General features: G+C 44.0%; 1 protein-coding gene across 1 annotated transcript in view; it reads right to left on the bottom strand.

The window, feature by feature from the left end:
* IARS2 (isoleucyl-tRNA synthetase 2, mitochondrial) overlaps window positions 1-10960 on the bottom strand; it is a 43083-nt gene extending 32123 nt beyond the window's left edge. Inside the window, exons 1-2 of the mRNA XM_066380367.1 lie at window positions 10563-10960; window positions 8710-8832 (exon numbers count right to left, since the gene is read on the bottom strand). Of these exons, the coding sequence (XP_066236464.1) occupies window positions 8710-8832; window positions 10563-10829 (390 nt within the window). The 5' untranslated portion in view covers window positions 10830-10960. The remainder of the gene's footprint in view (window positions 1-8709; window positions 8833-10562) is intronic.
* Between the last annotated feature and the right edge of the window lie 4369 nt (window positions 10961-15329).

Here is a 15329-nt window from a genome sequence, read left to right as displayed (position 1 = left end):
CTCATGTACTAGTCCCCCCTTCTGTCACTTTCCGCCAAGAACACTAGCCTCATCAAACACTCAAGGAGGAAAACAAGATGGCGATGGAGTAGGCAGACGTACCAACTTCCACCTCCCAGAACCAAACTGGATTACAAACTAATTTTAAGAACCATCATCTGGAAAAACCAACTTTGGACTAAACTAAGAGGACACTTCAACCAAGGAACACTGAAGAAGCCACACTGAGACTGGTAGGAAAAGCGGAAACGCAGAGAGGGCTGCCCAGCTCCCCGGAGCGAACGGCAGCCAGGAGAGACTCGCCCGGTGGGAAGTGAGTTTACAGAGAGAGGAGGGTCCTAAGTCCCAGGAACAAAGCCCCAGCCTGCAGCCCCAGAGCCTAGAAGAGGCATATGGACAGTATTTAGCTAGAAACAAGACAGGATACTGTTTGTGAGAAAGAGACTGATTTCTCAGACTCAGGATTCTTTTTAAAGGGACCGCGCAGAAAACCTCTCTCACAACCACTCACCCGGAGCTCCAGGGGACGGAGAGAGAGGAGAGGACTGGAGTAGCAGGAAGAGAGTATAATCTAGGAGGCACAGGGAGAAACATTTTGAGAGACAGCCACCCTAACCTCTGGGACGAGTCACTCCCCAAATCTGAAGTGAGTATTTCCCGTGGAAACAGCAATACCAGCAAAGGGAAGCAGGACACCAGCCAAACAAGCTCTCCCACAGCACTCAGAGCAGAGTCGCTTAGAAGGAGGGAGCTTTCAGGACTACAGTAGTGAGTATTAGGGTCTGAGCTGCAGCGCCCCCAACAACACGGCTGTGGGCTTGCCGGAGGGCAGGTGGCCGCAGGTGGAAGCGCGATTCTGTCGGCAAGAACAGAAGCCCGGCTGGCCACCGCTGAGGCCCAGGTGTGAGTTCAGTCTTGCCCGGCTGGGGAGGAGGAGACGTGGGAAAGTGGTCAAGCCCAGCTATGAGCCACCTGCAATCCAGCCTGCGGGAGAAGGACGGGAACCCCGGAAGAGGTGGAGACCAGCCCTTGAGCAAGGGTGCAGGAGCACAGCCTTGCCCCGCCCACAGAACTGATGCTTGTGGCGTGACTTGAGAGCTGGCTCCTCCCGCAGGGGTGGAGCCAAAAGCCCAGAACAGGCAGAGTCCCGCCACTGAGCGTGGGCATGCAGTCCCACCTGACCTGTGGAGCCAAGGCTTGCAGCTGTCCCACGAGCAGGCTCCTCCGCCAGGAATCAGGCGAAGATCTGCAGCTGAGCAAAGGTGCTCACCCCTGCCCTCAGGGCTAAGCATAACACCACCTGCGGGGGCAGGGCAATGGTCAAGGCCACGGAGGCTTGTACACCCAAGCATGTGATCACAGGCACTCCCCAGAAGGAGAAGCGGAAACCACAGCAACAGCCCCACTCGGCAGGCACTGGCAGCACTCATACCTGAACTCCCTAGGCAGCAACAGCAGAGCGGGTGGCAGGCCTGCAGACAGACCACACCTAGGGAACACAGAGGCCACACCCAGTGGACTCCAGTGGCCAAAACCTTCTTTTACACACACAAAATGAGCAGGCAGAAAAATGCAACACAAATGAATCAAGAGAAATCCCCAGAGAAAAACCTGAATGAGTCAGATATAACCAAATTGCCAGATGCAGAGTTTAAAATAACGATTGTTAGGATGCTCAAAGATATTAGAACAATAGACGGTCATTATGAACACCTAAATAAAGAGATAGCAAATATAAAACAGGACACTGAAATAATAAAAAAGAATCAGTCAGAAATGACAAATACAATATCAGAAATGAAGAACACAATGGAAGGAATTAAAAGCAGGATGGATGCAGCTGAGAATCGAATCAGCGAGTTAGAGGACAAGATAAATAAAGGCACAGAAGCAGAGCAGAAAAAAGTAAAGAGACTCAATAAATCTGAGGAAACTTTAAGAGAGCTCTGTGACAACATAAAGAGAAATAACATCCTCATCATAGGGGTTTCTGAAGAAGAAGAGAAAGAACAAGAGATAGAGACTTTGTTCAAACATATCATAGCTGAAAAATTCCCTCAAGGCAGAAAAACATCTCACAAATTCAAGAAGCACAGAGAACTCCATTAAAGAGAAACCCAAAGAAATCTACACCAAGACACATCATAATTAAAATACCAAAGCTAAGTGATAAAATATTAAAAGCTGCTAGAGAAAAAAAGACTATCACCTACAAAGGAGCCCCCATAAGGATGACTTCCGACTTCTCAACAGAAACACTTGAGGCCAGAAGGGAATGGCAAGAAAATATTCAAAGTAATGCAGAACAAGAGCCTACAACCAAGACTACTTTATCCAGCAAGGCTATCGTTTAAAATTGAAGGAGAAATAAAAAGCTTTACAGACAAAAAAGAACTCAAGGAATTCACTACAACCAAACCAATGCTGCAAGAAATGCTAAGGGGCCTGTTTTAAACAGATCAAAGGAGAAAAAATATATAGCAAAAGAGGAATACAGTTTTCAAGAATAAAATGGCAATAAACAATTACATATCAATAATAACCTTAAATGTAAATGGATTAAATGATCCGATCAAAAGACATAGGGTAGCTGCGTGGATAAGAAAACAGGACCCATACATATGCTGTCTACAAGAGACAAACCTTAAAACAAAAGATGCACACAGACTGAAGATAAAAGGATGGAAAAAAACATTTCACGCAAATGGAAATGAAAAAAAAGCTGGGGTAGCAATACTTATATCAGACAAAATGGACTTTAAAACAAAGAATATAGTAAGAGATAAAGAAGGCCACTACATAATGATAAAGGGAGCAATCCAACAGGAACATATAACTATTATAAATATCTTCACACCTAATATAGGAACACCTAAATATTAATATATAAAGCAGACTTTGATGGATTTAAAGGGCGAGATCAACAGCAATACTATAATAGTAGGGGATTTCAATACCCCACTAACATCACTAGATAGATCCTCAAGAAAGAAAATTAACAAAGAAACAGCAGACTTAAAGAACACAGTAGATCAACTTGATTTAATAGATATCTTCGGCCCTGGCCGGTTGGCTCAGTGGTAGAGCATCGGCTGGCATACAGGGGTCCCGGGTTCGATTCTCGGCCAGGGCACACAGGAGAAGCGCCCATCTGCTTCTCCACCCCTCCCCCTCTCCTTCCTCTCTGTCTCTCTCTTCCCCTCCCGCAGCGAGGCTCCATTGGAGCAAAGATGGCCCGGGCGCTGGGGATGGCTCCTTGGCCTCTGCCCCGGGCGTTAGAGTGGCTCTGGTCGCGACAGAGCGACGCCCCGGAGGGGCAGAGCATTGCCCCCTGGTGAGCGTGCCAGGTGGATCCCGGTCGGGCGCATGCGGGAGTCTGTCTGACTGTCTCTTCCCATTTCCAGCTTCAGAAAAATATGGGGGAAAAAAAAAAAATTGATATCTTCAGAACCTTTCACCCTAAAGCAGCAGAATATACATTCTTTTCAAGTGCTCATGGTACATTCTCTAGGATAGACCACATGTTAAGGCACAAAAGCAGTCTCAACAAATTTAAGAAGATTGAAATCATATCGAGCACTCTCTCTGATCACAATGGCATGAAAATAGAAATCAACCACAACAGAAAAACTGAAAAATACTCAAACACTTGGAAACTAAATAGCATGTTATTAAATAATGAATGGGTTCACAATGAGATCAAAGAAGAAATAAAAAAATTCCTAGAAACGAATGATAACGAGCATACATCAACTCAAAATATACGGGACACAGCAAAAGCAGTCCCGAGAGAGAAGTTCATACATAGCATTACAGGCATACCTCAAGAAGCTAGAAAAAGCTCAAAGAAACAACTTGACCCTGCATCTAAAAGAACTAGAAAAAGAACATCAAGTAAAGCCCAGAGCCAGTAGAAGGAAGGAAATAATAAAGATCAGAGCAGAAATAAATGACATAGAGGCTAAAAAAACAATACAGAGAATCAATGAAACCAGGAGCTGGTTCTTTGAAAAGGTAAACAAGATCGACGAACTTTTAACCAGACTCACCGAGAAAAAAAGAGAGAGGACTCAAATAAAATTAGAAATGAGAGTGGAGAAATAACAACTGACACAACAGAAATACAAAATATTGTAAGACAATACTATGAAGAACTCTACACCAAAAAACTAGACAACCTAGATGAAATGGACAAATTCCTTGAAATATATAATCTTCCAAAAATTAATCTGGAAGAATCAGAAAACCTAAACAGACCAATTACAACAAATGAGATTGAAAGAGTTATCAAAAAACTCCCAAAAAAAGAGAAGTCCTGGGCCTGATGGCTTCACAAGTGAATTCTACTAAATATTCAAAGAAGAACTAACTCCTATCCTTCTCAAGCTATTTCAAAAAAATCAAGAGGAAGGAAGACTTACAAGCTCCTTTTATGAGGCAAGTATAATTCTGATTCCAAAATCAGGCAAAGATAACACAAAGAAAGAAAATTATAGGCCAATATCCCTGATGAATTTAGATGCTAAAATCCTCAACAAAATATTAGCAAACCGGATCCAGCAATATATGAAAAAAATCATACATCATGATCAAGTGGGATTATTCTTGGGAGGCAAGGCTGGTACAATATTCGCAAATCAATCAATGTGATTCATCACATAAACAAAAGGAAGGAGAAAAACCACATGATAATTTTAATAGATGCAGAAAAAGCATTTGATAAAATCCAGCACCCATTCATGATCAAAACTCTCAGCAAAGTGGGAATACAGGGAACATACCTCAACATGATAAAGGCCATCTATGACAACCCACAGCCAACATCATACTCAATGGGCAAAAATTAAAAGCAAATCCTCTTAAGATCAGGAACAAGGCAGGGGTGCCCCCTTTCGCCACTCTTATTCAACATAGTTCTGGAAGTCCTAGCCACAGCAATCAGACAAGAAAAAGAAATAAAAGGCATCCAAATTGGAAAAGAAGAAGTAAAACTATCATTATTTGCAGATGATATATTGTATATAGAAAACCCTAAAGTCTCAGTAAAAAAACTACTAGACCTGATAAATTCAGCAAGGTAGCAGGATATAAAATTAATACTCAGAAATCAGAGGCATTTTTATACACTAACAATGAACTGTCAGAAAGAGAAATTAAGGAAGCAATCCCCTTTACCATTGCAACCAAAAAAATAAAGTACCTAGGAATAAATTTAACCAGGGAGATTAAAGATTTGTACTCGAAAGATTATAAAACATTGATAAAAGAAATCAGGGAAGATACAAACAAGTGGAAGCATATACTGTGCTCATGGTTAGGAAGAATAAATATCATTAAAATGTCTATATTACCCAAAGCAATTTATAAATTCAATGCAATACTGATTAAAATACCAATGACTTACTTCAAAGATATAGAACACATATTCCAAAAATTAATATGGAACCAAAAGAGAACACGAATAACCTCAGTAATCTTGAAAAGGAAGAATAAAGTGAGAGGTATCACACATCACACTTCCGGATATCAAGTTATACTATAAGGCCATTGTACTCAAAACAGCCTGGTACTGGCATAAGAACAGGCACATAGATCAATGGAACAGAACAGAGAACCCAGAAATAAACCCATAGCTCTATGGACAACTGATATTTGACAAAGGAGGTAAGGAAATACAATGGAGTAAAGACAGCCTCTTCAACAAATGGTGTTGGGAAAACTGGACAGCAACCTGCAAAAAAATGAAACTAGACCACCAACTTACACCATTCACAAAAATAAACTCAAAATGGATAAAAGACTTAAATGTAAGGCATGACACCATAAGCATCTTAGAAGAAAACATAGGCAGTAAGCTCTCTGACATCTCTCGCAGTGATATATTTGCTGATTTATCTCCACGGGTAAGGGAAATAAATGACAGGATAAAGAAATGGGACTATATCAAACTAAAAAGCTTCTGCACAGCTAAAGATAATAAGAACAGAATAAAAAGACAAACTACACAATGGGAGAATATATTTGACAACACGTCTGATAAGGGGTTAATAACCAAAATTTATAAATAACTTGTAAAACTCAATACCAGGAAGACAAACAACCCAATAAAAAAATGGGCAAAACTGGGCCCTGGCCAGTTGGCTCAGCGATAGAGTGTCGGCCTAGCGTGAGGAGGACCCGGGTTCGATTCCCGGCCAGGGCACACAGGAGAAGCGCCCATTTGCTTCTCCACCCCTCCGCCGCGCTTTACTCTCTGTCTCTCTCTTCCCCTCCCACAGCCGAGGCTCCACTGGAGCAAAAATGGCCTGGGCGCTGGGGATGGCTCTGTGGCCTCTGCCTCAGGCGCTAGAGTGGCTCTGGTCGCAACATGGTGACGCCCAGGATGGGCAGAGCATCGCCCCCTGGTGGGCAGAGCGTCGCCCCTGGTGGGCATGCCGGGTGGATCCCGGTCGGGCGCATGCGGGAGTCTGTCTGACTGTCTCTCCCTGTTTCCAGCTTCAGAAAAATGAAAAAAAAAAAAAAAAAAGGGGCAAAACTGGCCGGTTGGCTCAGTGGTAGAGCGTCGGCCTGGCGTGCGGGGGACCCGGGTTCGATTTCCGGCCAGGCACATAGGAGAAGCGCCCATTTGCTTCTCCACCCCCGCCCCCTCCTTCCTCTCTGTCTCTCTCTTTCCCTCCAGCAGCCAAGGCTCCACTGGAGCAAAGATGGCCCGGGCACTGGGGATGGCTCCTTGGCCTCTGCCCCAGGCGCTAGAGTGACTCTGGTCGTGGCAGAACGACGCCCCGGAGGGGCAGAGCATCGCCCCCTGGTGGGCAGAGCATCTGCCCCTGGTGGGCGTGCCGGGTGGATCCTGGTCGGGCGCATGAGGGAGTCTGTCTGACTGTCTCTCCCCCATTTCCAGCTTAAGAAAAAAAAAAAAAAAAAAGGGCAAAAGAAATGAATAGATACTTCTCCAAAGAGGACATACAGATGGCCAATAGGCATATGAAAAAATGCTCAATGTCACTAATCATTAGAGAAATGCAAATTAAAACCACAATGAGATATCACCTCACACCAGCCAGAATGGCGCTCATCAACAAAACAACACAGAATAAGTGCTGGGGAGGATGTGGAGAAAAGGGAACCCTCCTGCACTGCTGGTGGGAATGCAGACTGGTGCGGCCACTGTGGAAAACAGTATGGAGATTCCTCAAGAAATTAAAAATCGAACTGCCTTTTGACCCAGCTATCCCACTTTTAGGAATAATCTCCAAGAACACCATAGCACTGTTTAAAAAGAAGAAATGCACCCCATGTTTATGGCAGCATTGTTCACAATAGCGAAGATCTGGAAATAGCCCAAGTGTCCGTCAGTGGACGAGTGTTTTAAAAAGCTTTGGTACATATATACTATGGAATACTACTCAGCCATAAGAAATGATGACATCTGATCATTCACAACAACATGGATGGACCTTGATAACATACTGAGCGAAATAAGTAAATCAGAAAAAACTAAGAACTATATGATTCCATACATAGGTGGGATATAAAAATGAGACTCAGAGACATGGACAAGAGTGTGGGGGTTACGGGGTCAGGGGGAGGAGAGGGAGGGGGTCGGGGGAGGGGAGGGGCACAAAGAAAACCAGTTAGAAGGTGACAGAAGACAATTGGACTTTGGGTGATGGGAATGCAGCATAATCAAATATCAAAATAACCTAGAGATGTTTTCTCTGAACATATGTACCCTGATTTATCAATGTCACCCCATTAAAATAAAAAAAAAATAAAAATAATCTAAAAAAAAATACCACGCAAGGAAAGCTCTGACCTCCACGTCTTTGCTCTTGGCCACTCTGACCCCAACGAGCCTCTAGAGCTCGCTCCCTTACTTGAGGACTTCACACAAACGCCACCTGTTCAGTGAGAGAGGCATCTTCCCAAGACCAAGTTCATAAAATTGCAGTTTGCTCACCTGACCCCGCCCCCCACTGTTCTTCTCTATTTTTATTTCAGTCCATTGCACCTATCACTATTGGGTACCAGTTTGGGCTGCTATAACATGATGGCATAATCTGGGTGGCTTACACAACAGAAACTGATTTCAGTTCCAAAGTCAGGAAAGGCCACGGTCAAGGCGCTGGCAGAGCAGGCATCTCGGGAGGCCTGTGCCCAGGTTCCCTGACCACTCTCTTCCTGCTGTGACCCTCACACAGCAGAAGGGGACAAGGGAGCTCTCCGGGGTCTCTTTTATTAAGGGCACTGATCCCATTGATGGCCTAATCACCTCCCAAAGGCCCCATGTCCATATACCATCCCATTAGGGGTTAGGTTTCAACATATGAATTAGAGAGATGAAGCAAATAGCAACTCTAACATATTTTATTTATCTTATTGATTATGTCTTCCCTGACTAAGCATAAGCTCCAAAAGCAGAGAACTTATCTTTATTTTTTTCACTGATATTCTGGGTCTAGAACAATGCCTGGCACACAGTTCGTGCTCAATGATTTACAGAACAAAATGAAGTTTACTAATGCAAAACAACACGCTCAAAGCAAAGAGTGATTTGTCACACAGTACTGAAATGGTTCATTGCTGCTTTCTATCAAGACATTGATTTTATGTGTCAATGACATAATTGTCAAAGTATTAGAATACTCTTTTGTAAAGTATTGAAATACAGGTTCCCCCCCCAAATCTTATATACTTAATTAGAATTACCTTATTTAAAGCATGTCCAACATGAGGATCACCATTTGCATAAGGAGGTCCATCATGAAGACAAAATTCTGTCTTCACTTTTCTTTCTCTTTGCCATGAATAAAGTTCTGAAAATCCACATTTCTGTTTAAAAAGAGCGATAGTGTCTGAACGTTATATAAACACACACTCCTGCATCTTAGCATCAGTAACAGCCAGCACTTCTTATCTCATTCCAATATATTCAGTTCTAAAACAGACACAGTGAGTTTCTGAAATGTAGTACACATCTGAGTACTCGTCTTCCAATTTTTATTGAATTTACTGGGTGACATGCTTAGTAAAATTTTATAGATTTCAGTAGTATAATTCTATAATACATCACCTCTATATTGTATTGTGTGTTCACTACCAAAAGTCGAGTCCCCTTCCATTCCATTTATCCCCCTTTACCCTCTTCTACCTCCCCCAACAACACCCTTTCTCTCTGCTAATCATCACACTGTTGTCTGTGTCTGTTTTTTCTTCTTAATTCCTTTACCTTTTTCACCCAGCCCCCTCAACCCCCTGTCCTCTGAGAACTGAGTACTCTTCTTTTAAAACCTTTCTATTGAAAATGTCCCGCATAGACTTCTGAGCTCCTTAAATAGCATACAGGATGTACAGTCTGTACATTAAATTCTTGGAAGTCTTTCAGCACTCCCCACCCTCCACTCTTCAGTCCTGCCAGCTGAAGGACCTGTCCATCACCTGCCCTCGACCCACTCATATCTAATTCTGGCAACCTTCTGATCTAAGCACTTGCTACTCTCTATATCTGCAAAAACACTCAATGCAATCTCTTGTGTGATCTTGGACAAGTCTCTTTTCCTAATGGGCCCGTTTCTTTGTTTGAAAAAAATGTTAATGCCCATTTAATGCAAAGATGAAACTAGAGAACATCTGAAACTGTCCCATTTTCTGGCATCCAGAAGGTACTGGATAAAACACTTTTAAAAATGACATAGCCATCTGCCTCAGGCGCTAGAATGGCTCTGGTTGCAACAGAGCAACGCCCAGGATGAGCAGAGCATCGCCCCCTGATGGGTATGCTGGGTGGATCCCGGTTGGGCGCATGCGGGAGTCTGTCTGACTGCCTCACCGTTTCCAACTTCAGAAAAATACCAAAAAAATAATAAATAGATTAGATAGATAGATTAGATAGATAGATAGATTAGATAGATAGATAGATGGCCAAAACAGCTTGATAAGTCTAGAACTGACAACCGTCAGATGTAAGCTAAGCATTTCTACTTAACTAAGTGCCAGGGACTTGAAAAACTTCTAGAATTACCGAAACTAACATGTGAATCTCTGCCCTTAGAAAATTCAGTCTAATAGGGAGGCAGACGCCTAGTTTAGGAGAGGGAGTCAGAGGAGGTAAGTACCCCTACTTTTTCCTGCAAACAAGTTGTAATTCCACTTGACTTCGTTACCAAATATTTATATGCATACATGCTCACTTTACTTACTGCAAGCCACTGGAAAAGTATCCCCATTCGACCTGCTTTGCAGCTAAAAATGCGACTTAACTGTAACAGGTGCTGCTCTCTGAGCACCACTAGTTACCCTTTCATATTCCGCTCGGGGACCTGCCTACCACTTAGGGACTAACCTCTAAATTTCTTCACTTTTAAGTTTCCAGGCAGTAAAGCCTGTGGGAAACGGATGGTTTCCATCAATCTGGTCACAACACACACACACCCCTCCCTCCGAGCCCGCAGCCCGGCCCCCACCCCACCCGGGGTGGCTCCCGGGACAGCCCGCCTCCCTGCGTCGGGCGGGGTCGGGCCTCCCTCCCGGGTCCCCGCTCCGCGCGTACATGCGGGCCGCACCTGCTGGATCTCCAGCTCCGTGTCGGGCTGCTGGCGGCCCAGCAGTTTCATGGGGAAGCTGGTCTGGGGCAGCAGCACGGTATCTCGGTACTTGCCATTACTCGAGTTCTGAGGCTGGTTACTGGCCCCGGTGACTGATCGCTCCAAAAGCCCTCTGGCGGTCCCTCGCCACCCCGGGCCACGGAGAACGCGGGGCGGCCCCCACAGACTCCGGGCGGCCGCCAGGGCTGCTGGCCCCGGCTGGGGAGGGCACAGCCCCCAACGCATGGCGGGCCAACCCCAGCCTCCCCAGGATCGCGGGGTCCTTGGCTCCCTCCCTGGCTCGGAGAAGGAGGGACCCAGGAAACCTTCGCAAGCTGAGTGGAATGGTGGAATGCGCACGCGCGCAGGGTACGGAAGGGAAGGACGGAACGCGGGCTCCCGGAGTCCGCGAGGTTATATCCAGCTCCGGGTCTTGGCTGCAGCCGCGGGGTTTAGCCTGGCTCCAAGGGGTGGGGCCGGCCTCGAGGGGCGGGGCAGGTGAACCACGCTGGGACTCCTGTTTCAATCACAGTGTGCTGCCTTTAAAACATATTTTATTATTTAATATAATATATCCATGATAGTATCACTTCATGTAATTCATATAAAATTGTAAGTAAGATATTTCACATTCTTTCTCTTTATACTACATCTTTGAAATTTGTTATTTTATACATACAGTCTATTCTCAGTTTGGGCTAGTAACTTGTCCAGTGGTCAACAACCACACGGGGCTAAATGGCAACCTTAATGGGTAGCAATGCTTTAGCGAGTACAAAGTTCATACCACTATTGTAAACCAACCCAATTATTTTCAAGATTCCCTCTGTCCCTGCCCTAGTTCACCCCTATTTGCCTCCATGTGGTTGTCCAGGTCATCGTAGTGCACGACTGTTACCTCTTGGGCACGGCCTTCCTAATCATAAAACCCAATATCCCAAAGAGTTGGTATACATAAATTAAAAGACGGGCGGATTTTCTACAAAAATGAAATTGTTACACGGAAAAAGACACCCCAAAGTGAGAAGCCAGGTGGCAAATCGTTAACATTCCATCAGTGTCAACCTTTCACCAGGCACTGTCCCCAGCTCTTTACTTGTATTAACTCATGTAATCTTTAATCCCAGGGCAGACAGCATGCCAGAACAAGTCTGTGAGGTGAGGTGGGGACTGTGGGTACTCCTATTTTCCAGGTGAGGAGGCTGAAGCACAGGGCGTTAAGTAATTTTCTCCAAGATCACCCAACCAAGAAGGAGCAGAGCTGGCATTCAGTCCAGGCAGCTGGCCTCTGGTGCCTGTTTGCATAATCCTTGTGGTACATTGCCTCCTCTACCACCCCCCACCCACCCCCCACATACCGTGGAAATATTGTGGTTCGGTTCCAGACCACGGTAATAAAGCAAGTTTTGCAATTAAGTGAATTGTAATCTTTTTACAAATGGACCGTCTTACCTTCCATTTGTTAAAAAACAAAACAAAAAGGTAACACCTGTGAAGGGCAATAAATCTAAGCTTGGTAAAATGAGGTGTGCTAGCGGGAGAAAATATCTACAACACATTTTTTAAAATTTATATCCAAAATGCAAAAAGAACTGCTACAAATTAAAAAATATATGAACAACCCAACAGACAAAGGACGAAAACAAGCAATTCATAGGCCAAAATGGAAATAGCCAATAAACATAAAAAGATATTCAACTTCAGGAGTCATTAAGGAGAGGTAGTTAAAACAAGAGAGCAGTTTTTTTTCCAATAGATTAGAACATAAATTAAGACGTTTGACAACAGGGCATAGGCTGGACAGTGAAAGTGGACTCTCTCACACTGCTGGTAGTAATGTAAAATCTGTACTGCTCTTTTGAATGGCCATTTGGTAAATATTCACCACTATTTAAAATGCCTTTCACTTTTTTTTTTTTTTTTTTTACCTTTTTTTTTTTTTTTTTTTTCATTTTTCTGAAGCTGGAAACAGGGAGAGATAGTCAGACAGACTCCCGCATGCGCCCGACCGGGATCCACCCGGCACGCCCACCATGGGGCGATGCTCTGCCCATCCTGGGCGTCGCCATATTGCGACCAGAGCCACTCTAGCGCCTGAGGCAGAGGCCACAGAGCCATCCCCAGCGCCTGGGCCATCTTTGCTCCAATGGAGCCTTGGCTGCGGGAGGGGAAGAGAGAGACAGAGAGGAAAGCGCGGCGGAGGGGTGGAGAAGCAAATGGGCGCTTCTCCTGTGTGCCCTGGCCGGGAATCGAACCCGGGTCCTCCGCACGCTAGGCCGACGCTCTACCACTGAGCCAACCGGCCAGGGCTGCCTTTCACTTTTTACTCGCAGCTGCACAGCGGGGCACCCATTCCCTAGCTACAGTCTCACGGAAACTGAGATGTAATCCCAGGAGCTCTCCCAACCAACCTTTATTTACATAAAATCTTGCTGAATTTCACAGTGCTCCGTTTCCGCATAAAACCTGTGCTGAGTGTCCACTGAGCCCTTCAAGCAGAAGGCTACTTTCTGGAGCACCTGCCTACAGGCATACCTGGGAGATATTTCAGATTCGGTCCCAGACCACAGTCATAAAGCCAGTGGTAATCGTTTTGCTGGTGGAAGGTCTTGCCTTCAGATTGTAAAAAAATGCAACACCCATGACACACAATTAAACAGAGCACAGTAATGTAGGACTAGCCTTTCTCTTCCCATCAGCTATTCTATAGTTAGTGTGTTTAATCTTAAACTAATTCATGCTAATTGTACTTGCTATGTAATTATATAATTTCTACAAATTGATGTGTCATTAATGTGGTAGATTTGCACCCTGGCCAGATGGTTCAGTTAGAGCATCGTCCCAAAGCACAGAGGTTGTGGGTTCAATCTCCAGTCAAAGCACATACAGGGACAGCTCAATGTTTCTGTCTTCCTCTCACTAAAATCAATCAATAAAAAAAATTTTAAATGGTAGGTTTTCTTACATTTTTTGGCATAATAAAATTAATGGTTTTACTTAACTCACTGAGTTATTATGAAAATCAGATGAGGTTGTGCAGGCTAAAGCCTTCTCAAACTAGAACTCCATGTAATGGTAGCCATTTATTGATATTGCTCTGGTGAATTTTTTAAAGTATAGAAAGTATTTCTAATTACAAGTGTTTGGGAGTTACAGAAAAGCAGACACAAAAAGCATTCACTAACTACTCTCTCCCCTCCCAAACCAATGTTTTTTTAATGCAAAGATAAGTGCTTTTAGGAAAAGTTGAAAGCTCTGTATCTAAAAAAACAAAAAGTACTGTTGAATTAGGTGGAGCCAAAACAAGTGTAAAATGGTGGGGGAAACATGACATGTAAAGATGTATAAAGGTTCTGCGCTTAGAGTTCTCATAAGTGTCTAAACTCCAAAACTAGATGGTAGTTACGTTCTGCACTATTCAACGAGATCAAATCAAACTCCAATCTAAGGACCCATGCTTTAAGAAAAGACCTGGGATATTTCACTGTTCCTATTTTATTTGTAACAATGAAAATGTAGTCATGAGCTACTTAATTTTAAAATGTTTTTTTTAATGTTTAAAAATAAAGTAGTATTTTTAAAAATTTTCTATTTATTTTTTACAGAGACAGAGTGAGCCAGAGAGAGGGATAGACAGGAACGGAGAGAGATGAGAAGCATCAATTATTAGTTTTTCATTGGGCGTTGCAACACTTTAGTTGTTCATTGATTGCTTTCTCATATGTGCCTTGACCGCAGTCCTTCAGCAGACCCAGTAACCCCTTTGCTGAAGCCAGCGACCTTGTGTTCAAGCTGGTGGGCTTTTCCTCAAACCAGATGAGCCCGCACTCAAGCTGGCGAGCTCAGGCCTCAAACCCTGGTCCTCTGCATCCCAGTCCGACGCTCTATCCACTGCGCCACCGCCTGGTCAGGCTAAAGTAGTATTTTGTAGTACCTCTTTTACGTTGACAAAAGCTTGCTGCCACCAATCCAATACCAACAACCGTCCCCAGTCTGGGGTGTTGTAAGAGGAGAGACTTTATTCGGATGATCTGAATGCCAACGTGAGAAACGTAGACTCCTGATGAAACTCAAAGTGAGCGAGCCTGAGGCAAAGTGGAGGCCCAATTTTATAGAGAAAGTCCCCGCGCTGGTCCTGGATTAGTCCAATGTTATGCAAATTGAGGAACCCAAATGTGCAGTTTGATTTTGCCTTCAATTTATAAAAATCGCAACACCCGTGAAGCGCAATAAAGTAAGGTGCGTATTATGAGGTATATCTGCGGGGAATTTGGTTTTCTAATCAATTGCAGAACTGTGTTCAAATAGAGAAATTTAAGAAATTTACATTTACTTTTATAACCCCTATGTTTGCTATTAACTCTGCCATCTTACTTAACACTACCGGTTGTATTCTAATTACAATGCCCTACTTTTTAATATTGAAAAAAAAAAAGCCGTCAGCTATGCGCTTTGCTGTTTGTTCTCCTGCATGTCTGATTCCCCCCCCCCCCCCAAACGCACTCATAACAGGACAATTTTTGTTTATCCTGTTTTTTTTATTTTCCGCAGTACATCAAGGAAAAAAAAGCGGCCATTGCCCAGGATTTATCAGCAGGCAAATGTAAAAGATTTCAGAGCTGTTTAAGAATATGATGAGACCCTGGCCGGGTTGTTCAGTGGATAAAAGCATCATCTGGGGCGCTGAGGTCTGGGGTTCCACTAATCAGAACAAATTCGCTCTCATTCCCTTTCCTCCCTCCTCTC

This window comes from Saccopteryx leptura, chromosome 1 (genome assembly GCF_036850995.1).
Source record: "Saccopteryx leptura isolate mSacLep1 chromosome 1, mSacLep1_pri_phased_curated, whole genome shotgun sequence".
NCBI lineage: Eukaryota > Metazoa > Chordata > Mammalia > Chiroptera > Emballonuridae > Saccopteryx > Saccopteryx leptura.
This window is presented reverse-complemented; position numbering and strand designations above follow the sequence as displayed.